This window comes from Chanodichthys erythropterus, chromosome 22 (assembly GCF_024489055.1).
Source record: "Chanodichthys erythropterus isolate Z2021 chromosome 22, ASM2448905v1, whole genome shotgun sequence".
Lineage (NCBI taxonomy): Eukaryota > Metazoa > Chordata > Actinopteri > Cypriniformes > Xenocyprididae > Chanodichthys > Chanodichthys erythropterus.
In genome coordinates this window covers 32,789,376-32,814,015 of record NC_090242.1, presented here as the reverse complement: position 1 = coordinate 32,814,015, position 24,640 = coordinate 32,789,376, and the positions used below count along the sequence as shown (strand labels likewise).

The following is a 24,640-nucleotide window of genomic DNA, read 5'->3' as shown; positions in this document are numbered from 1 at the left end:
CTTGTCACATCTCGCGTGTGTTTGGTTGTGAAACGTAGTTTGCGTGCTGGACAGAGTTGTCGGCGATTCTTCCTAATGTAAAATCATGCAGTGTGAAACCTTCTGTCGCCGATCCATCGTGCAGTTTGAACACAGCAGCGACTGAATGCTGGCCAAGATAGTCATGCAGTGTGAAAAGAACAGTGACCCGACTACTTTGAAAATCATGCAGTCTGAACTCGGCTTTAGAAGTTGCATTGAAAAACACTAGCTGTTATTATTGCACTATATTGACTTTGTCAGCTAAATTCACCATTAGATTAGATCGATTACACTAGCTATTCATTCAAGACATGGCGTGCTGAGGACATCTGCTGGTTAAAGCTGTGTAAATGCAACAAGAACTGCAAAAACCTGTTGTAAACCCAGCAAGTGGGCTTAGAATAAACAGGCAGTGTGGACGCAAATATAGTTTATCGTTCTTGTGAACGGGGCTTAAGAGCTTTTAATGATGTTTTAATGAAATCAACACATTTCTGCAGGAACAAAGTGATTGGGGAGCGTTGATTGAGGATGCTGGGAGACGGGAAGCTATAATCAAAACAACGCAAAGAGATTTTGAAAGTGACGTCAAGAAGATTCTTAAACGAGATCCGCCGACTCGCAGTCTCTCTCATCCCCCTCTTGGGAGATCAAGCACCGCGACCGCACCTGTTCCGCATTCTCCTATGGAAATCGAGCCCGGCCCCGCGCCACACTCCCACCGTGACATGAGCAGCGGTCAGGCGCAGCAGTCTATGCCACGTCTGATACCATTGGAATGCCCTAAAGACCCACGGAACAGTGACAGGCCCACAGATCCACGGTTTACAGAGCGGTGGCCAATCAGAGAACAGGCACAGGACAGGCGGGGCTTACCGGCGCCACGCCTCCCAACACACAGAGCTAATTCATATGATGCTGACTCTCAAAGTACAGGCCAATCTTCCAGATACTCTTCAAAACACCGCGGTTTCTCACCGCCAAGACGACACAGGAGATAAAACCATTATCCCTGTTTTTATTTGTCATTAAAGCTTCACGGCAATGCATTAAGAGATGTTTCTTCCTCATGTCACTTTCTGTTTTGAAAGCCCACCATGCACAAAGAGTGTATTATCGCTTGATGAATTCGTTTGATGGCAATGCTTCCTCCTAATCATCCTCTGCTGCTAAACACGCATTGAATAACTATTTTATTCAAGAAGAGGGATACAACAGATTTAGTTTTTTGGACCCTGTGCTCATCTCCCAAAAAAAAAAAAAAAAAGGAAAAGTATTAATGCAATAACTGCACTTTCTTAAGCTGTTGGACTTGTTCAAAAATATCCAATTTTTGGTCTGTATAGTTTGTCACTTATTTGAATGTAGCTTTGCTTTAAGGTTTGTTGCAGGGAAGGGTTTGCTGTGCGAGTGTGTTGTGCATGAATGCAGGGCCGTTTGTGTTTGGTTGTTTTATACTGACTTTTAACATACAGGATGTGGTGATGAGGTGTTTTCTGTTAAATTGGATTTATATTTGATTGAGCCAACTGTTAGATTGTACAGGTAATCTTGATTACAGCCATTATTCAGGAGGAGTTGAAGAAGGCCAAGAACGAAACCAGGGGAAATCTTCCTTAACATTTTAATTTCAAACATAAGATGTCATGTGTTTGAGTTGTAAATGAGAGTTAAGTTTAACATTGTACAGTTGAAGTATGACACCTGGAGATTGAAAAATCGTCTACTGTGGTGTTTTTCTTGAGTTTTATCTTTTGTGTGACCAGTTTTACAAAAGTGTACGAAGGCCTTTGTTTTGTACCAATGCACTTTTTGTAGACAGGAAATTAAAAAGTTTCCCTTTTTTTTTTTTTTTTTTTTCTACTTTTGTATTATGAGAATCACTGCACCAATTGATTCTTGAAGCCGTGCAACTGTTCATGTTAGAGATCTTGAGTGATCCACTCAATCATATCATGGTAGTCTATTTTTCCCACTAGGAATCCATATTTTTTTAAATGCACAGAAATGGATGAATACTATGGTGTATATGAATGTTGATCAATCAATATATCGACCTCATCCTCCCTCCCCTCAGGTCTCTTAATATGCATTGTGTTTGTCCATGTAACCTATGCTTTACTGAAGCAATAAGCCGCTCGAGCCTATGCTTTTATAAAAGGCTTTTCATATGTTCTCAACAAGATGTCCTTTTATTTTTGCAGACATTTTACATTTTCAAATACTAATATTTCTAGATTAAGTGAGTAGATTTGAACCCTGTGGAACAAAAAGCAACTTTAGAAGAAGGGAATACATTTTTAAATTGAAGGTGGCAACGGTAAAATGTGCGAGTGTCTCTTTCACCACTAGGTGGCGTAAGACTTCTAGGTTTATACCAGTTTGTCATGCCCCAGTTTTAAGTCCAAGCAACATTATACTCTCTAAAGGTCTGTGCAGGCCCACATAATCTGTGCTCATAAACCTCAGTAGAAAGCTTCACTGGTTTCTGCAGCAACTTTTACAACACAAATTTCAATCATTTGTGAACTTAATTTGTTCAGTTTTGTTGCATTAGTGTTTTATGGTGGAATCATGATAAAGAAATGTATTTGCTATTGTTCAAAGATAACCTGAATCATTGTAAAGTACCACTTGTGTTTAGAATAGCTGGAGGTTTATGATGTGACTTATACTGCAAACAATTCTGAAAAGCTCAAACCCGTAGATGACCCACGCTCATTCCCTTTAACACCTATAAGGGCCTGTTTGTATGTGCATCATCTTTGTAATCATGTTTCTACCTGAAGGAGGAAGCTTTGGATTCATAAGGAGCCGTTTTGATGTGTTCTTCCTGTGTGCGGTATTGATCTTCTGAGGAAGGTAATCAATGCTTGCTGACTAAGGTGAAAGCTGGATCCTCTCAGGTGCAGGACACTTTGCTACTGTGACGTGACGCAGCACTTTTCGCTCATCAGAAAGATGCCGGGTCAGCAAGGCCTCTGGAATCTTGCTTTTGTTGTAATTTTACGTTATTGGAGCAGCATCCTGTTTGTTGTCTCACTGGCTCGGGTGTCATTTTCAGATATTTCATTAAGTCCGATGACCGCACAGACCAAATATAAAAAACTCTCTGGGTTCCTGTACGACTGTTATATAAGATCCAGTAGAAGATTTGATTGGGTCACTGTTATTATGTCTTAATATACTGGATGCAATAATAAACTCACAATTTTTAAAGTTAAAAATATCACTGCATACTACAGTATATGTAGTCACACTATTATAATGAAGTGAATTTTAAATCATTAATTTTTTTGGTTTAAGTGCATGTTGAAATGTTTGTCGTGTCCCAGGTGCTGCACTAATTTGTAAAATGATAAACTGACAATTAAGATATATTGGGGTTATTTCTTCCTTTTTGAAATCAAATTTTTAGAATGCAAACAAAACATTTTCATGAAAATGTTTTAATTTTAACGAGTTCTAGGTGTTTACTTTTTCCTCAATATCACTTTCCATAATACTCGTAGTCTTTCGTAAAATTATTTTAAGTAGCAAATGCTATTTCCTAAATGACATCCTACAGGACGTGACATCATTTTAGAGGGAAAACTACAGTGCAAACACCAGTATTAATAATAGATTTGATGGTTTCTTTTGGTGTTTTGTGGTATTAGTTTGTTTGGCTCACTTTAAAACATCCTATTTGATGAAATTTGTACAGTGTAAAAAAAATGTTTTTCAAAGTCTGAAATAAAACAGACTATTTCAGTCTTTCTACTTCAAAATGTAACATTTAATTCATGATGTTACTTACTGATTCTTTGTAATCATTTATTTACTGAAATTTACCAGCAATTTCTGAGTGAAAATTGTTTCTACACCAATTTCTTTTTTTCCGGTGTACTTCCGGTTACTTACACCCTTATGTAAGTTATGTTCTAGTATATATTTTTACAAGACATTTCAGATATATTTACACTGTGATTTACACCATATGTCTCCCTTTAGCTGAACTTGACATGCACTTGCACTTGCAATAATGATAGTAACCTCTTCTTTTGGCCTTCAAGATAAGGGTAACAAAGCCTGCGCTATAACACTGTAGGCTTCACCCTAGCTGAACTTGAACCTGTATAATAGTAATCTGTTCTTTGGCCTTCAACATTAGATAAATGTTTCAAACAGGCCATGCCACTATTAGGGAGAAGCTAAAAGTTTTGATAAAAACTGTAGATGAGCTAATTAAAGAGTTGGAAAGTACCCAACTGTTTGTTTTTGCATAGACTGTCTGAAGATGAAGTGGCAAAAACCTGTAAATGAGGTCATTGGTCAAAAACAGTAAAAAAACAAAGTAAATATTTTATATAGAAATATTTATATTTACTGAAAGAGGTGGTTGATTATGATTTCACTTAAACTTTATGCTCAAACAGCAGCATTACACACTGACTAAACATCTGCAAAGTTACGACACTCAAAGTTCAAAGCAAAGAGAGATATTTTCTTTTACAGAAATCGCTTTTTAAGGACTACAACAAACGGCTGGTAGAGACTTCAACAAGCTTCTTCCTGGGTTAGTGACATCACAAACCCCAAAATTTACATAAACCCCGCCCCTGAGAACACACAACAAAGGTGGTCATTTTACGCTGGACTGCTTCACCAAAGATGGTCAGTTTAAAGGTGCCGTAGAACATATTTTTAAAAGATGTAATATAAGTCTAAGGTGTCCCGTGAATCCGTCTGTAAAGTTTCAACTCAAAATACCCCATAGATTTTTTTTTTTTAATTAATTTTTTTAACTGCCTATTTTGGGGCATAATTAAATATGAGGCAATTTATGCTGCGGCCCCTTTAAATCTCATGCTCCCCTCCCCCGGAGCTCACACTTGCCTTAAACAGCATAAACAAAGTTCACACAGATAATATAACCCTCAAAATGGATCTTTACAAAGTCTTCATCATGCAGCATGTCTAATCGCGTAAGTATAGTATTTATTTTGATGTTTACGTTTGATTCTGAATGAGTTTGATAGTGCTCCGTGGCTAAAGCTAACATTACACACTGTTGGAGAGATTTATAAAGAATTAAGTTGTGTTTATGAATTATACAGACTGCAAGTTTTTAAAAATGAAAATAGCGACGCTCTTGTCTCCGTGAATACAGTAAGAAACGATGGTAACTTTAACCACATTTAACAGTACATTAGCAACATGCTAATGAAACATTAAGAAAGACAATTTACAAATATCACTAAAAATATCATGATATCATGGATCATGTCAGTTATTATTGCTCCATCTGCCATTTTTCGCTATTGTTCTTGCTTGCTTACCTAGTCTGATGATTCAGCTGTGCAGAGATCCAGACGTTAATACTGGCTGCCCTTGTGTAATGCCTTGAACATGAGCTGGCATATGCAAATATTGGGGGCGTACATATTAATGATCCCGACTGTTACGCAACAGTCGGTGTTATCTTGAGATTCGCCTGTTCTTCGGAGGTCTTTTAAACAAATGAGATTTATATAAGAAGGAAAAAACAATGGTGTTTGAGACTGTCACTGTCATTGACTATGTCATTTCCATGTACTGAACTCTTGTTATTAAACTATGCCGAGGTAAATTAAATTTTTAATTCTAGGGCACCCTTAACACTGGATTTGCACAAAAGATGAACATGACGGCACATGCTAGTGGATGAGTTGAATCAACTCCACAGCAACTACATCAATGTATCCACTAACCATTCAGAAACGTCTAAAAGTTGTAACTTCTTCCTGAGTCTCTCCATCAGTGTCGACTCCGGTTTGAACAATGTAAGGCTGAACACCGTTACTGACAATCCTCATTTTGGCTGCGTGAGATTCTCCAGCTTTGTTGTTGTTGAGCTGTTAAAGCTCCGCCCTCTTCTGGAAAGGGGGTGGGGAGCAGCAGCTCATTTACATTTAAAGGGACACACACAAAAATGGTGTGTTTTTGCTCACACCCAAATAGGGGCAAATTTGACAAGCTATAATAAATGATCTGTGGGGGATTTTGAGCTGAAACTTCACAGACACATTCTGGAGACACCAGAGACTTATATTACATCTTGTGAAAGGGGCATTATAGGTCCCCTTTAACACCAGCATATTTGTGTTTTAACAGTTACAGTTCAAAAGGAGTGTGTGTGTGTTTAAGATATTATTGCAAAATGCGATTTTTATGTGGTGCTGAAGAAATGACAGACACACAAACAACTCAAACATGGCCAAGTAACAGTCACATTTACTGTAATGTTTACAGTGTCATAAAATTCCATTCAGTTCTTTTAGTTTTGTAAATAAAGCCCATCCCATACATTTCAGTACAGTTTGCCATTTAATAAATTCTGCTTGGTACATTTAGTGCGTAAATTCATCCTCGGTAATACCTGACTGTAAAGTGTACAGTGTAAACTCTACGTTATAGATTCCTCTTGTACTATAATAGCTTGTGTGCTGTAAAGTTTACAGTGTAATAAATCCTTTTTGCCTCTTCAGTAGGCTAGATCCAAAACAAAAATATTCTCTACCAAAAATAGTCAAATAGTGTGGGTTTATAATAATTCCATTTGATTAGATATCTTCTCTTACAAGTTGGATAGCGTGTTTGTGTCCTGAATACTTCGTAAATATCAATGATCTCTAACTGTGGCGACAAACATTCCTATAACAACCAGCGGTACAGTGCCTAAAATATTAATAGTCATGATATAACAAATATCACAATAATATTCATACTCTTTGCTTTTAGCGAATAACAGTGAGCGCTCGATACATACATCTGAATATTAAAAACTGCAGCGAGGGAGTTTAAAAAAACGTGAAGCTTGGCCTTTCCTGTCTTTCTGTGAAAACGACCTACAGTCTCCGATCGCTGTGAGGACACGCCCCTACATTGAGCCAATCAGAGTGAAGGAAGTGGGGTCAGTATTGAATTTCGCAGCTATTGCACAAGAAACTCACTTCTTGTTGATTTTGTATGTGTGTGTTTTTGGTATTATTATTCGTCCTCCGCGTATATGTGAGGCGCACATTTTGAGTTCCATTGATTTCCAGCTCTAACAGAGTCTTTTTGCTTCTTGTTCTCGACGTTCTGCACCCTGCTGAGGGCGATGGTGAGCATCTGGCCCTCTCGGTGCCCGCTGCCGGTGAAGCAGGAGTATCTCAGGAGGCAGCGGAGCTCAGCAGGGTGGCGAGGAGCGGGCAGAACAGAAGTGCCAGGCTCAGAGTGAGCGCGCTGGCACGGTTGCACTTTTTGCCTCCTTCGCAGCGCGACTGTTGGCACAAAACACCCTTAAAGTCAGGCGGACAGATACAGCGCTGATTCTGAACGCACGTCCCCCCGTTCTGGCACAAGAGTAACTCCTCGTCACACACGTTCGCTGTGGAGAACATAGGGAAAAGGTTAATGTACAATTTTCCCAATCTTTGCTTTAAAAAAATTAACATAATTACACAAATATACACTGTAAAAACAGTAATACTGTAAAATATTATTACAATCGAAAATGATTTCTGAAGGATCATGTGACACTGAAGACCTGAGGAATGATGCTGAAAATTCCGCTTTGATCACAGGAATAAATGACATTTTAATTTATATTCACATAGAAATTGTAATAATATTTCACAATTGTTTTTACTGTATTTTGATAAAATAAATGCAGCCTTTGCTTTCTCTCTCTCTCTCTCTCACACACACAGCCATGATCATTTGCTTGGTGGCTTGTATCTGTGTCATATTCAACATGGGCGTCTGGTGTCGTTAAAAAGCCACAGCAGGTCACAGGAGTCTGGGTACTAATGAGACCAGGTGCTACACACCTGACCCCAAACTGTCTCTGCCGTGAACAATGAGTGTGTGTGTGTGTGTGTGTGTGTGTGTAAGGGAGAAAGAAAGGACAGAAAATGATAAAGAGGAGCATGACTATTGCTATGTTCAGAATAGCCTAATGCCATATATTCTACTACTACAATACGACCAGAGCATACTACACTGTTTCCCAGAATGCAACACAATTAATTTGTCACACTGGAAATTAAAGGTTATGTTGAGGGTGAGTAATATCAGTTGTAGTTATTATCTCTTGACTCATTTTGCATGAAATAAAAAAAAAAACTTAAAAGATGACTTGGAATTAAACATGCACGTGATCAGAACATGTGACAACAATGTAGAATATAGAGCACAATAGTTGGATTCTGGAAGTAAAAATCCAAAAATTCATTTTCTCCACAGGGGAATTGATTCTGAATGATACCTTATACACTTTTAAAGACAAACGTACTGTAAGCTACAAAGTTCTTAATCGATTGTATATGCTTTTGTTGAAGCATGCCTTACTTCAACATATTTTTTTAAATAATCATGTTTAGTTTAACAGTGGAATTCCGGGTGAAAAACTACATTACCCATGATTTTGCAAAAAACTCTCCACCAATCAGACAATCAAAACAGGCAAATTGCATAAAAAGAAGCACACGGCTACTCCCATGAAGCACTGCAAGGTATATGTGTATATATATATATATATATATATATCTATCATATCATATCTATCATATACTGTATATATAATGTGAGATGATATCATTAGTTTAAGTTTTTATTTTTAATTTATGTAATTCACAATGCTTCATGTACATTTCAAATACTTTTTAATGATTGTAATTATATGATTCACCTCGTAGCTGGTTGGTTTGGTTCATGGCTTAAAACTCCCTAATGAAAATCTATTGGAAAAATTATTATGAAAAATAGAGTGCATTTATACTACTCGAAGTCATTACATGATGCATTCTGTTTCACGCAGTTTTTAAAGAAATAGTACGCAGTGTATAGTGTACACGGCACAAGTATGCATTTTGAACATATCCTATAAAAAAACTGTCTATGTATAGGGTTACATTTTTTTTGCAATGCTGAAACGATCACACTAAATAAAATTTCCACTCAGAAATTGATAGTAAATTTTACTATTAATTACAAAGAAAACAGCAAGAAATGCATTGAAATCAACATGAAATGTTTAAGTAGAAAACCTGAAATAGTATTTTCTTGTAAATCGCACTCTAATAGCCTTTGTTTTATTTACAAGTAAGTTTTTGGAGTGCATGATATTTTATAAATGTAATACAAAAAACTCATACCATTAACCAAACGGCTCATCCAGTGCATTTACCAGAACCAATAAATACTGGCTGTATGCAGATCCACTTAACCCTAGAACAAAACAAATCTATTTGAAGAAAATGACTAATCCAGCTCCGGAAGTGTGTCCCTAATGGATTCTCCCCTGTTCTCTCTCCTCACAGAGCTGGCGGTTCTGGCCGTGGGCCTGTTTCATCTTAAAGATGGATCACAGGGAAAACGCTGTGCGCAGGGGTTCTAAAATCACCATGGGAATCCAGGTACAAATGTGATCATTACCCCACAAACCAGTTTCCAATGAACAAGGGCTTCTTAGAATGTGCAGATAGAGGGAATACAAGCCAAACCCATTATACACCAGTAATATGCTGTTTTGATGTCTGGTGATGTCTAATGCATTGTGACTCAGCCTGCTGTCAGATCACTTGAATCCCGCTCTCTTCATTATGAGACCACACCCCTTTTTTGTGCAACACAACTTGGTACCAATTCCAATGTTTGAATCATAAGCCATACAACTTTATTTGTCACTACACTCTTAAAAATACACTTTATAATAACACTTTATTTCGATGGTCCTCTCTAGACATTCTACTAACCATGAGTAACTTTGCAACTACATCATGTAAACTACCAGTCAGAGTATAAGACTGTCTGCTTAATATCTGCTAACACTTTATTTTAACCGCTTTTTCGTGTCAGGAACTTTCCCCAGGACTTTGGAGTGGTACTCGGTGTGTTTTCGACTGCAGGGACCAGGGTCTAAATAAAGTTCCAGGTAAATTTTCCCCCTCAGAAAGTCCCTGCTCATGAGGTAGTACTTTTTCAAAGTTCAGGGGTAGGATTTAGGCACTGAACATGCTGATTGGATGAGTTCACGCTGCATTTTGATCGGTTGACTCCATTCAGCATTTTATTTCAACCACCATTTTTAAAAGTCTGTTGCGGTGCATACAGTAAAGGGTCCGGTATATACTTCAAACAAACTTCTTTTTCGTTCTTCGTTTAGGGGGAAAACCAAGTTCGAAATGCGTGACCAGCGATATACTGTAAACGAACATCTAACGTTTAGATGAATATGTAAATATGTGCCGTGCACTTTCTTCTCAGTAACAAAATAAACACAAAAAAATGAGAAAACAGTAAGCATTTATTATAGAAAGCATAAGAAAAGCATCTGATCATAACAGCATGGGTATGTTAGCACGAGCTCTGCAAATTAGCACTCCAGTCACGTCACGTCTTCATATAGCACCTTATTCGGTAACACTTTATAATAACTGCACACTATGAAGCATTAGTTAAGCATTAGTTAATAGTTATTTCATCACTTATAAAGCATTAATAGACATTAGTAAGTAGTTTATAAATACAGCTATAATTGCTTTATTCTTGATTTATAAGCATATATATAATGTGTTTAATAATTGTATTTTCATACTTTATTAATAATCAATTTATCATTTCTAAATTAAGTATTACATTATTTACAAACCAGTTATTTAGGAGTTGTCAGTAGTTCATTTAGTAAGTGTAAGTAAATGATTAATAAACTATTTAAACATTCATTTATACATCTTATTATTTAGACACATAGTAATAGTTACTTAGTGTGCTAATAAATGTTTTATTAACACATATTCCTACTGCAATTCATGATTAATTCAGGTAATTATAAAACATTTAGAAGTGGTCAGTTAACTATTTTTGTGAGCTCATCTAAAGTGAGGACTGTTTATGCTTTGTAAAGCTTTTATAAATGAGATTTAAAGGTTCAGTGATCTTCTGCACTGCTGTTCTCTAATGTTTTAAAGTTAGTACCGAGGTAGTTTTGACACTAGGAATGTGTTAATAAAGCATTTATTAACACACTGAGTAACTAATGCTATATGTCTAAATAATAAGATGCATAAATGTACATTTAAATATTTTATTAATCATGTACTTACACTTCCTAAATGATCTTATGAACCACTGACAACTCCTAAATTGCTTTGTGAATAATGTAATACATAATTTAGAAATGATAAATTGATCATTAATAAAGTATGAAAATACAATTATTAAACTCTTTATAGATATGCTTATAAATCAAGAACAAAGCATTTATAGCTGTATTGATAAATGGCTTACTAATGTCTATTAATGTTTTATAAATGATAAATTAACTATTTACTAATGCTTAACTAATGCTTCATAGCGTGAGTTATTCTAAAGTGTTACCCTTTATTCAATAGATTGCTTAAAATCAAGCAGCTTTACAGTATCAAACATGAAAAACAGTGTTAGTGCCTCATTTTTTTTACAATCACAACTTCATTTTGTACTATAAAGCGGCTATCTAATTTAATGTTTTCACCCGCGGAGATCTTACCTGAACAAACTCTACAGATCAAGAGAGACGCGAATGAAGGCGGAGCCTCAGCGCACACCTCCTGTTACGTTTTCGTCACTGACCAATGGAAGTACGAAGGTGTTTTGGTGCTGGAACGAACTTTTCCTGAAAGTTCGCTTTGGCAAGCTGTTTCGAACTTCCAAAAAGTACACAAAACAAACTTCGTTTTGGCCTGAATTTGTTCGAAATGACGTCACATCAGTTCTTTCTTTGATTTCGTTTTAAGTATAAATTTCGTTTTAAAAATGAAACTCCATTGTTGGGGCCTTAAAGCCTGAGGTTCAGGCTTTAAGGCCCCGATATACTTCAAACGAAACCGAAGAACGAACTGATGTGACGTAATTTCAAAATCAGGCCGAAACAAAGTTTGTTTTATTAAAAAAACCTTGCTAGTTTCTCAATTTTGTTGTGTTTATTTTGTTACTGAGAGGAATCCACGCAACATTTTTACATACAGTATTCCTCTAACCGTGGCGTTCAGCAGTGTGGGCGGCATCAGAGGTTCGATAACAGTATATAGCTGCTCACGTATTTCGAACTTCGTTTTACCCCTAAACGAAGAACGAAAAAGAACTTCACTTGAAGTATATCAGGGCCGGGAAAGTCCCGGGAGCGGGAAAGTCACACGCAGTCCTACGTCACCGGACTAAACTTCATGGTACTTTAGACTGCGATGGAAATGCAGACATCAACAGGTCTGAGGGAAAAAAATGCTCCAAGGACAAATTGTTCCGGATAATTTTGGTGGAAAAGCGGCTTCTGATGCTCCCTAACAGACATTATACTGACTATAAATAACTTTACAAGAACATAGTTGTAGTTGCAAAGTTGCCACAAAGAATCTTTAACATCCATGGAACCTTTCTATTACACAAAAATGGCTCTTTATATTGGGGAAAAAAATGAAAAATGGTTCTTCTATGGCATCGCTGAGAAAACCCTCTACAAGAACCCTGAAGGTGTCCTGTGGCATCTGGCACAACGACATTAGCAGCGCATCCTTCGAGTCCTGCAGGTTGTTAGGTGGAGCCACCATGGATTGAACATGTTGGTCCAGCACATCCCACATATGCTCAACTGGATTGAGATCTGGGGAATTTGGAGGCCAGGGTGACACCTTGAACTCTTCATCATGCTCCTAAAACCATTCCTGAACAATGTGTGCAGTGTGACAAGATGCGAAAGAATGAAAGAGGACACTTGGTCCTGGTCTGCAACAATTTTTAGGTAGGTGGCATGTGTCAAATTTATGTCCATATGAAAGGCCGGACCCAGGGTTTCCCAGTATACCATTGCCCAGAGCATCACACTCCCTCCACCGGATTGTTGTCATCCCATAGACATAGTGTATCCTTGTCCCATCACTTCCCCAGCGCACATGTACATGGCCGTCCACGGAGCCCATCAGACCAGGTGAACTTCTTCCACTGCTCCAAGGTCCAGTTCTGACACTCATGTACCCATTGTAGGCGCTTTCAACGGTGGACAGGGTTCATCAAACACACTCTGATTGTTCTGCAGCCCCATACGCAGCAGAGTGTGGTGCACTGTGTGTTGTGACACTTTTCTCCTATAACCATCATTAAAATTTTGTGTGACTTGTGCCACAGCAGTCATTCTTTTGGCTCGGGATAGCCTTCATTGCCCTCGTGCATCGACGAGCCTTGGGCGCCCAACACCCTGTCACCTATTTTTGGTTTGTCCCTCCTTGGACCACTGTTGATTAATTCTCACCACTGCTGACCGGGAGCAACGTTTCAGAGAAACTCTGACCCAGTCGCCGTGCCATAACTATTTGGTCCTTGTCAAAGCCGCTCAGATCTTTATTCCAGCCCATATCTGCAGCATCCAACATGCTGATTACAAGAACTGCTTGTTTGCTTTGGTTCACCCAAAAATGAAAATTCTGTCATTAATTACTCACCCTCATGTCGTTCCACACCCGCAAGACCTTCATTCATCTTCAGAACACAAATTAAGATATTTTTGATAAAATCTGATGGCTCAGTGAGGCCTCCATTGCCAGCAAGATCATTTCCTTTTTCAGTGCCCGGAAAGCAACTAAAGACAGTTTGATACACGCTCCAAACCACTGATTCGAAACAAAAGATTTGTAAAGCTTCGAAGCTTCATGAAGCAGTGTTTTGAAATTGCCCATCACTAGATATTCTTGAATATTTTGTTTTGTTTTTTGGCACACAAAAAGTATTCTCGTCACTTTATAACATTAAGCTTGAACCACTGCAGTCACATGAACTGTTTTAAATACGTCTTTAGCAGCTTTCTGGGCATCTGAAAGTGTTAATTATCTTGCTGGCAATGCAGGCCTCACTGAGCCATTGGATTTGATCAAAAATATCTTAATTTCTGTTCTGAAGATGAACGAAGGTCTTATGGGTGTGGAACGACATGAGGGTGAGAATGACAGAATTTTCTTTTTGGGTGAACTAACCCTTTAATATGTGGCCTTGTTAGGGAAATGATCAACGATATTCGCTTCACATGTGATTGGTCATAATGTTTTGGCTCATCAGTGAATACTTGTAGCTTGACTGGTTAACCCCTGCTGGTAGTTTGCGTTAACTACACCATTAAAGCATCTTTCTCATTTCTCAGCCATTCAGAGGTTGAATTAACTCTGCTTTAACTCCACTGTGTGAAGACGAAAGACTGCAAGCTAGAACTAGTAATTATTTACACTGTTGCTTTTATTTCTGATGGCTTCAGGAAACTAAAGACTTGTAAAGGTCTGTGCCAATTAATATCTGATTTAAACCTGGCTGAGGAGCATGGAAAGGCGACTGCACACTTTGACATTGATTTGTTAATTAGATGGGAGGGTTGAATGAAGTCTGATTGGGAAGGTACTTACGGAAACAGCCCTGTTTCCAATAGTAACCGGGGAGACATTCATCACATTTGACTCCGGTTGTGCCCTCTTTACACTGACAGAAGCCGGTACCGTTACAGCGGTCGTGCAGTGAACCCATCGTATTACAGTTACACTCTGAAAAGAAAGAGAGAGAATTAGTCACAGGAAAAGGATTGAACTTGTACAGCTTATTTCTGAAAATGTAAGTGCTGAGTGTCAAAATGGCTTGATAGTTTTTCTAGCTGATTGGCAGTTTTAATTCAGTTCACCACCCAAGTTTGTTTGCTCTGCATAAATATTTTCATGCATATGACATGAAATTATCTTGCATGCATTTTGTGGTTATTATATTCAATCATAAGAATCTAATCTTTGTGCATACTTAAGCTTTGTTTGCATTTTCTGTAGTTGCTTTTTGTAGTTAGAAAATCAGAGTAAGCATGTAATTGTTTTTTGAGCAATAATATGTCAATAAGATTAAATTTGTTGGTTAGTTTAATACACATGATTGGCGCCATAATGTCAAAATTTCTTATAACAATTAATACCAATTTGCTTCTGAGTTTTGTTGATGGTACAGTTTAGTTTGTATGCATTTTGTGAACATTTAACAGTGACAAAGTATGCAAGAAAACACTCGTTTAGCTGGTTTATGAGGAGACAGACTTGATCAAACTGCATTTCCCATCATTCTCTTTGGTTATCTCCAATAACTGGTGCTGTAGGGATGCTGTATTTTTGAACACAAGCTCAAGATATTTTCATGTTGATACATAAAACACATCAGTAATACCCCGTTGTGTGTGTTTTTAAAACTTTTTCTTGTCTTGAAAAAGGCGGTTGTTATCAAGTGTCTAAATGGGATTAAACATCATCACGTAAACTCATCTACTGACTATAATATGCTTTCACAGCCTTGTTGTGTTTATAATGGCACTCTTGCAAACTCAAACTTTCAGGGAAAATGTTTTTTGAATAAAAACTGTTGTTTTTATTTAAAAATATTAAAGAGTTGCTTTAATATTTTTGGAAACTCTCCTCTGATATTTTTATACACATCAGTATATTGCATTGGGCTGCAGCCAACTGTATTAGAGCAAATTGCTGCACTTCTGTGAGAAATCCTGAAAATAGACTCTATAGACACAGTGCTATTGTGAGCTCAGGATGAGGTAAATGTTCTCCTCATGGAGATCCTGGTGTTGACCCTGTGCCATGTTGGCACCTGGCACATGCCTGATGAGGGCGAGCTTATTTGTGCTGACTTCACAGCACGCTTTCATTTACCCCGCGCCCTGCCTCCTCATGCGGCAGATGGACTCCCTTCTCCATCCTGGTACTCTCAGCGTCGGGTTGGAAGCAGCCGCTGATTTAAGAGCTGTGACATCCGGGTTTATTTCTGGAAGTTTATTTGAGGACCGCTGGGAATCTCTAATAAGATGCTCCCAGGAAGATAATGTTGCAGTTTAACTTTGTTGACTTTGGGTTTATCTTTCTTTCTACCCTCATTCAATTGTCTTTTTATTCATTTCTCCTGATTATATCTATAGTATTTTCTCCAACAATATAATTTTGGTTTCAATTATGAGGATTTCCTGGCTCTGTTTGCTGGAAGATTTTTTGATGCAAATTCCTGACTGTTGGATTTCCCTGATGCACACTTAAGTGAAGGCCACACTGCTGGGACTCTTAAAAGATTTTCTCCTAGGTCCTGTTTCCACCTGGTATTAACATGCGTTTTAGTCGATTGGATCACAAGTAGACAAGGGGGACATTCCCGTTTACACCTGGTGTTTTAATCCGTCTCTTTTGTCCACTTTCAACCTCTTCTGTCCTGATTTCTTGGAGGAGAGCGTCTATGGGAGTGTAAATGTATGTTTTTTTCAGATCTAATGGATGAAATAATTTACATATGAACATGACCAGAGATGACTGAAAAACATATGGAGAGTATCTTTCATTTCTGCTCGGACAGTCGTAAGACCAAGCCGAACGCTGTGAGTGTGTGTTCGAAATTAGGAATTTTGAATTAGGAAAATTGAACTAAATTGAAATTAATTTGATTAAAACCAAACTTGAGTCTTCAGCCGACAAAGTTTAAATCTGCAATCTACCAATAAGAGCGCAAATTAGCGTCAGGTTAAGACATGCTTCTTTGGGTGGTAAATAATGCTGCAAATGCCAGTAAATTGACTAGCGCAAACCTTAGTAAATCACCTTGCATATTGTAATTTTGTGCATTGTAAATGTAAATATTGTAATTTCTTCCATTTTTGATGACTCCGCAGTAGATGACAATGACTGCTGCATTGCAAATACAGTAGTGAACATTTGAAGTGGATCAAAGAAGTTCATCAAAGTTGTCCTAAGAAGAAGGTTTTAGGACAACTTTGATGAAAGGATTTGATCCTCTTCAAATGTTCACTACTGTATATTAAGGTGATCCTTATAGCTTATAGCAGGGCCTAATGAAATCAGTTACATTTTCCCCAAATTCTGTTTTAATTTTTCTAGATTTCTTTTCTTCTTCTTCTTCTTCTTTTTTTTTTTTTTTTTTTTTAATTTTCTGGATTTTCATTTTAATGGTTAAATTAAATTTTAGTAATCAAAAAGCACATCTAATTCATTGAAATCATGCTCTTTTTGCACTTTAATATTAACAGGCACTAGTCCACATCACGATTTGATTAATTGTACAGTCCTACTTCTTTATTTATTAATCCAAAATGTGCTGAATTCCAAGACATTCCACCTTATAATTCCATTTTTATGATTGGATGCCGTGATTCCGTCTACATTTTCAGCATTGTGAAAACCACAGGACCCTATTATAGTCAGCTAATGTAAATCTAATGAATTGCACTTTCTGGGTTGCTTAATTCAAATTAATTAATTATTGGTGAGATGTCAAGTATAAATCATATATTTTATATAAAAGTTATATAGGTGTATTCAATTATGCTCGCCTCAGGTTTTGTCAGGTTGTCCATTTTGGTTTGAGAATTTGTGTATTTGAGACAAAAATATAGTGCATTCAAGATATACATTTTATCAGTCCATGCATTTTCTGGGAATCGAACCCATGACCTTAGCGTTGCTAGCGCCATGCTCTACTGTTTGAGCCAGTGACATCATCTAATAATCTTTTTTTGCCTTGGGTAAAATGCATGTATAGTATTCAAGATATAAAAAAACATGTGCTGTTACTCACCGATACACACATTCTCATCGTCGGGCTCCGCAGAGGTGTTTTTGAAGAAGCCCATGCGGCAGTGCTCGCAGTTCTGACCACGCGTGTTGTGTTTGCAGCTCACGCACGTGACTATGTTCAGGAAGTCGATGTAACTGCAGCGATTCGAGTGTCCGTTACATTCACAATCTGAGAGCGAGAGAGAAAAAAAAAGGCAAAATCAGCAACACTAGATTAAAGTAAAAAAGGGTTAAAAGAGAGAGAAGAGTGAAGAAAGATGTTCCTGCTTTTTAAGATAATGATAGATCACAGATAATACACTGTAAAAAGTGTATTAAGTGATTTTTTTTGAAAGTTGTAAAAAAAAAAAAAAAAAACGTACTGGAGTACGTTTTCCAAGAAAATACTATTTTTATTACTATTACTAAATCACCTCTGCTCAGAGTGCATATGGTCCCTCTCTAAATAGTGTTAAAGTAACACTGAAGCAGAGTTAAAGTTAATGAGATAATTAAGCGATTAAGTGATGATTGAGCATTAGTGATGAACACCTGCTGTTGACAAGCAGAATCACTGAAGAAAAGAGAAACAAGAACTACAACTGACTTCAGCCACAGTCTTAGATGAAATCACCTGAAAATAAAAGACATTATATCTTTCAAGATCTCAGAAGAGAAGGATTATCTTTTCTTCAGTAATTCTGCTTGTTAACAGCAGGTGTTCATCACCGAATGCTCATTCATCGCTTAATTATCTCATTAACGTTAACTCCGCTTCAGTGTTACTTGAGCAGAGTTGATTTAACTCTGGGGATTTTGCTGTGAACTTCACAATTTCACATTTAATTAAATGTGTTACCTGTAATTTCTTTGTCATTTTACTAGCAATTTATTGTAGAAAACTGTTTCTACACGATTTTTTTTCAGTATGTGATGGAATGGAATGCAGAATGTCATCAAAGTCCCTTTAAGACAAGTAATTTCACTCAAACTCATCAGGAATTGGGTCTCCTTTAGGAACCAGATAGTAATGCCTGATCAAAAGTTGTTATCATGAGGTCTTGACTAATTATAACCTATTTCACTACAAAAATGTGCTTGAAATCTAAAATGAATGCCTATGTATTGCATAATAAAACAAACTGGAAACCGATATTGGAAGCAAAAAACATCTGTAAACTAGCAGGCTAATCGGGTAGATGTATGCTATGCTAGTACATAAGCTAACTAAAAAACCTATAGCTTCAGTTATATGCTAGTATATGAACTATGTAATTTAAAAGACATTAATGGTCATTATAACTCATTTTAAACCATAACGTGATTTTGCAGGAATTATAATCAGGCGCTAAAAAGACTACCCATTAAACCGATAGGATCACTGGTTTAATCCTGGGGGGACTCGATTTCTCACCAAAACGGCAGGTGCAGTGACTCAATGACTTTACCAATCTGCGATTGGCTCTTTTATTTAGAAGGCGGGACTTATTCTGCCATGTTGCGTGTTGCTTTGATGTCGTTCAAGTCCAAGGTGTTGAAATGTAAATGTGGGTGATTATATGTTAATGAGCTCATGACATCATAAGATGATTCTAAAAATGATTTCACTTTTTTGCTGTTTAGTTTAAATAAATGTTCTGGGTGGACTAAGAACGTCTACAAACTACATCAGTCTTGATGCTGTATCAATAAAGAGCTATTGACTTGATTTTTTTTTTTTTTTTTTTTGCGCCACTTTGTGGCTTTCCAGATTTGTGTGCGTGTGTGTTGCTGACAGGGCGATATCTCACACACTCTTACGGGAGTCTTGCCCACTCCTCATGCACGTGAGTGTGGTGTTTGAGAGGGTGTGTGTGTGTGTGTGTGCTCTAGGGATGTTGGGAAATCTGATGACAGATGTTTTCTCTAAAACAGCTGTTTCTTCGTCTTCTGAAGCAGATCTTTTTCTCAAACTGCCGGGCTTTTCCCAGTTCCCATTCACACCTGTCCTGTATCTCTCTCTCAGGTCTGTTTCTTTCTGTCACTCACAGTGTGTACTGCGTTAATGAATGACGTTTAGTGTCTGCCCTTCTTTGGAACTTGAATCAGTGCCTTTCACTTGATTTTCATCAGAGTGTACTCTCAACACAAGCAACACTTTGACCTCCATCTGACAGGTACGATGTAGGTAAAAAGAAAGTGCATGGTGGTGTACACTTTTATTCAGCAAGGATGCATTAAATTGATCACAAGTGACAGTAAAGACAATCATAATGTTACAAAAGGTTCTATTTCAATTAAATGCTGTTCTTTTAAAGTTTCTATTCATCAAAAAATCTATCACTGTTTCCAAAAGAATAAGAAGCAACAAAACCGATTTCAACACTGATAATAAATATATATTGAGTAGCAAATCAGCATATAAGAATAATTTCTGAAGGATCATGTGACCCTGAAGACTGGATTAATGATGCTGAAAATTCAGCTTTGATCTCAGGAATAAATTACATTTCAAAATACTGTATATTCACATAGAAAACAGCTATTTTAAATTGTAATAAAATCACAGTATTAATGTTTTTACTGTATTTTGCATCAGATAAATGCAGCCTTGGACACCAAAAGAGAATTATTTTAAGGTGTCCTTGTTACAGTCTAATTATACAATTAAGTACTAAGTAATAGTAATCAACTACATGTACTTACTGTGTAATTAGGGTTATATATCATAGAAAGTAATTTTTTTTGAATATCGTGTTATACCTTCAATGTTACTGGGTCAGTATTTCTTCCATCTTGTTTTTTGATTTGATTTTGATTGGCTACACTTTAAAGATGAGTGGCAATCAATGTGAAAGTTCAAATAATTTGCATAAGTGTTGCATTACAATGCTTGAGCTAGGGATAATGCTGTAGCTTGATGCTTTGCTTCACAGAGTTCAGTGTATTGGGCAACACTGATGTGAATCATGTGAAAGAACTTTTGTCAACTCCAAACAGGAATCTAAGTAAGATTATAATGTGTTTGGATCATGAATATGATAGTCTGACATTTAAACATGGCAAATCATTAAAATTGTATAGCTTAATCTAATGTTGTACCTGCTGTATATGTCTGTTTGTAAATTCAAAGGCACAGCTGTAATTACAGTAAACTGCAGTAAAAAGAATTTTTATTTCACCTCAGAAGTTTCTTTCAAATATTTATGCACACTTTAAAAGGGACAGAGAGCGATAACTCGGTACAGAGCCTGTCTCAGCACATAGGAACAGGCAAATCAATGAAATATAAATGAGTCACACATTTCACACAACACACTTACCTTACATATCACAAATAATACAGTAAAGCAGGGATGAAGGGATTGATGAGAGTTAGAAAGAAGACAGGAAGTGACATGTAGAGAAACATCATCAAACTTAGCAAGACTTCAGCTTTTGAACTCTCAACGTGACGTGTTCTTGAATTCTATACAGTACAAGCCATTAATTCACATCACTACTGTAACATGTTCTAGAACTCTTCACAGTTACCTGTGCCTCTATTGATCTAAAGCCCAAGTCTGTCAGGGTTCTATCACTTCGGTCTAGTTTATTTCTTGGTTTTGTGACAGAGCTCTGACACTCCCGTTCTTGTCGTGTTTTTGTGTGAGCATACAGTCTCGAGTGTTCTCGGGGCTGTGCGCTCTCTTGTCTGCGTGCCTTGTTTCATGTTGGGAGCATGGCGTTCGGATCCCGGCACTCGCGTCTAGTTTGGTTTCGGTTTCGTGTCGGGATTCGGACACTCGCGCTCCCAGTCCTGTCTTTATTGTGAGCGCACGGTTTGTGTGTACTTTCACTTTTCTCATGTCTATTGTCTTGACCCCGCCCACCTTGTTATCTCATTATTGGTTGATTTGCCCCACCTGTCCTCCCTCATTTCCTGCCTTGTTTGCTCTCCTATTTATTCTCCTTGTGTTTGCAGTCCTGTGCTGGTTTGTTGTCACTGAATGTCGTATTTCTCCTTGTGTGTCGTCAAGTCAAGTCAAGTCCTAGTCAAGCCACGTCAAGTCGAGTCCTGTTTGTCAAGTCTGTTTTTCCCTCACGGGGTAGTTTTTGTTGTCTTGTTTTGTTTTATTTTTATTATTAATAAAGCCCTTCCTTTCCTGCATTATTGAGTCCTCGCTCCTTCCCTTCCACCAACCTGACAGAACGAACCAGCCAACATGAGGACTCAGCGGAAGAAGGGCTTGCACCGTCCACCAACCTCCACTGTCTCAAGCCCTCTTTTCCAGCGCATGCTCCAATTTAAGATCCTGAGCTCCCTCCGTCAGGAGGGTACTGACCTGAGGGAGTTTGCTGTGGAGTTCAGTGGAGCTGCAGAGGGCCTGGAGCTCAACGACACAGCACTCAAAGACCTTTTCAATTATGCCCTTGATGTACCCCAGAGCTGGTGGGCGATGAGGGGCCTGGATCATCTGACTTTTGGGGAATTTGTGGATTTCCTCGATTGGAATGGGAATCCTCCTGTTACAGTTTCCCCAAAGGGGTTCATAGAAGCTGCAGCGCTCCCGTTGGTGGTTGACGAAGCTGCAGTGCCCCCGTTGGCGGTGGAAGAAGCTGCAGCTCCTGCAGAGGTGGTTGAGGATGCTGCAGTGTCCTCGGAGGCAGCTATTTCCAAGCCATCACCTCGTCGACGTAAGCGGAGGAAGAGAAGGAAGGTTTCTTCCGACTCTGAAAGTCTGGCCACCCCAGAGCCCGCTGTAGGCCAGGAGGCCACCCCAGAGGCCATTCTTGTGCCACCCAAGCGCCTTGCCCTGCCGGCGCCTCCCCAGTGCCTTGCCCTGCCGGCGCCACCCGAGCGCCTTGCCCTGCCAGCGCCTTGCCCTGCCGGCGCCACCCAAGCGCCTTGCCCTGCCGGCGCCTCCCGAGTGCCTTGCCCTGCCGGCACCACCCAAGCCGTCTGCCCTGCCAGCGCCACCCGAGCGCTCTGCCCTGCCGGTGCCAGCCAAGCGCCTTGCCCTGCTGCTGCCTGCCAAGCTGTCTGCCCTGCTGGAGCCTGCCTGGATGGTCCCTCCAGTACTGCTCTGGTCCTCAGCCAGGACCCCAGACCAACTGAAGCTGCCCTGGTCTGTCCCGCCGGTCCCGCCCTGGTCTGTCCCGCCGGTCCCACCCTGGCCCTCAGCCGGGACCCCAAACCTACCTGAGCCTCCCTGGCTCAACCCTCCCATCCCTCCCTGGTTTCCTTAAAGACATTTTGATCCTGTTTTGTTTTTCTGACTGACTTGGCTCCCCTCCCTCCCTCCTCTCTTTGTCTTTGTGTTCTGATTTTCTTTTCTGTCATGTTGTCTTGTTGGTGTGTTTTTGTCTTGTGTCGTGTATGTTGTCATGTTTGTCCCAGGGGGCGTCCCTTTAGAGGGGGGGGGGGGGGGGGCGGTAGTGTCAGGGTTCTGTCACTTCGGTCTAGTTTATTTCTTGGTTTTGTGACCGAGCTCTGACACTCCCGTTCTTGTCGTGTTTTTGTGTGAGCGTACAGTCTCGAGTGTTCTCGGGGTTGTGCGCTCTCTTGTCTGCGTGCCTTGTTTCATGTTGGGAGCGTGGCGTTCGGATCCCGGCACTCGCGTCTAGTTTGGTTTCGGTTTCGTGTCGGGATTCGGACGCTCGCGCTCCCAGTCCTGTCTTTATTGTGAGCACACGGTTTGTGTGTACTTTCACTTGCCGTGCGCTCTTGTCTCATGTTTTGTGTAGCATGCGGTTATTTCCACCTGCCGCGTGCTTTCATGTTGTGTAGCACACAGTCTGTGTTTCACGGGCTGCGTGCTCTCATGTTGTCTTGTTTTGTGTGGCTTATGAGTTTTCATAGTCACGTGTTCATGTCTCGTCTTGTGTAAGCACATGGCTTGTGATTTGTCTTCATTGGCCATGTGCTTGTCTTTGTTTTGTTTGGTGTGAGCACATGGCTTGTCATGTGTTTCTTTGTGCCAAGTGCTCTCATGTCTATTGTCTTGACCCCGCCCACCTTGTTATCTCATTATTGGTTGATTTGCCCCACCTGTCCTCCCTCATTTCCTGCCTTGTTTGCTCTCCTATTTATTCTCCTTGTGTTTGCAGTCCTGTGCTGGTTCGTTGTCACTGAATGTCGTATTTCTCCTTGTGTGTCGTCAAGTCAAGTCAAGTCAAGTCAAGTCGAGTCGAGTCGAGTCGAGTCCGGTTTGTCAAGTCTGTTTTTCCCCCACGGGGTAGTTTTTGGTGTCTTGTTTTGTTTTATTTTTATTATTAATAAAGCCCTTCCTTTCCTGCATTATTGAGTCCTTGCTCCTTCCCTTCCACCAACCTGACAAAGTCAGGGTAGACGCCATATTGAATTTTACACAAATGAAAATGTCTTTACAATGGCATGTGTTGTAAAGGTACTAGATCACATGTGTTTCCAAACTGTGGGAAGCTTTTGGAAAGATGTTTGGTCAGCTAAACAATTGGTATGTTGTTGAAGAACAGTACAATTCACTTAAATCACGTCGTGTTTTCATTCTTGTCAAAAATTATATATGGCACTGACTGTTCAAAAGCACTCATGTGTTCGTCAACTCTAGATTCAGTGTTTGAGTACAAGGGAACAGTTGGAGGTTCTAGAATCTTCAACCTTACTGTTCCCTTCCACTTATAAACACTGTAATGTGTTTAAGAACATTCCCTCATTCTTGTAAATACTGTGATGTTGTACTTTGAGATCTCTGTTTTCATTTTCTCATCTCACTATCGTGACTTTCTCACCTTGAAAATCGTCATATATGATGCCTTTCAGCTGGACAGTCTGTTTCCCTCCAGATAGTAAGAACTTCAGAAGAGCTTTGGAGAATGAAAAGTCTTATTTTACATGTTCATCTAGTAACACTGCGATGGAGTCTACGGCAAGCAAATCTGCAGCTAACAGTCCGATTACGGGAGCGGTTGCTTGTCTAATGCGGGACAGAATCATTGAGGCCCAAAGATTCTCTACCAAGCATGTGTACTACAATATATACAACCTAAAAAGTGTCAGA

General features: G+C 39.0%; 2 protein-coding genes across 7 annotated transcripts in view; one reads left to right on the top strand and one right to left on the bottom strand.

Annotated features, from left to right (window-relative positions):
• The window catches only part of setx (senataxin), an 87,881-nt gene that overhangs the window by 22,895 nt on the left and 40,346 nt on the right, over positions 1-24,640 (top strand). For 3 of the 6 annotated variants that reach the window (XM_067375236.1, XM_067375237.1, XM_067375234.1), the window contains exon 25: positions 522-3,715. In XM_067375236.1, the coding sequence (XP_067231337.1) occupies positions 522-1,022 (501 nt within the window). In that variant the 3' untranslated portion in view covers positions 1,023-3,715. Of the gene's footprint in view, positions 1-521; positions 3,716-9,347; positions 9,444-9,885; positions 10,015-24,640 lie in introns of those variants that run through there. The other 3 variants (XR_010893552.1, XM_067375238.1, XM_067375239.1) reach the window with 2 other exon arrangements.
• ntng2b (netrin g2b) overlaps positions 6,028-24,640 on the bottom strand; it is a 91,531-nt gene continuing 72,918 nt past the window's right edge. The window contains exons 6-8 of the mRNA XM_067375240.1: positions 17,662-17,829; positions 14,451-14,585; positions 6,028-7,414 (exon numbers count right to left, since the gene is read on the bottom strand). Coding sequence (XP_067231341.1) covers positions 7,197-7,414; positions 14,451-14,585; positions 17,662-17,829 — 521 coding nt within the window. The 3' untranslated portion in view covers positions 6,028-7,196. The remainder of the gene's footprint in view (positions 7,415-14,450; positions 14,586-17,661; positions 17,830-24,640) is intronic.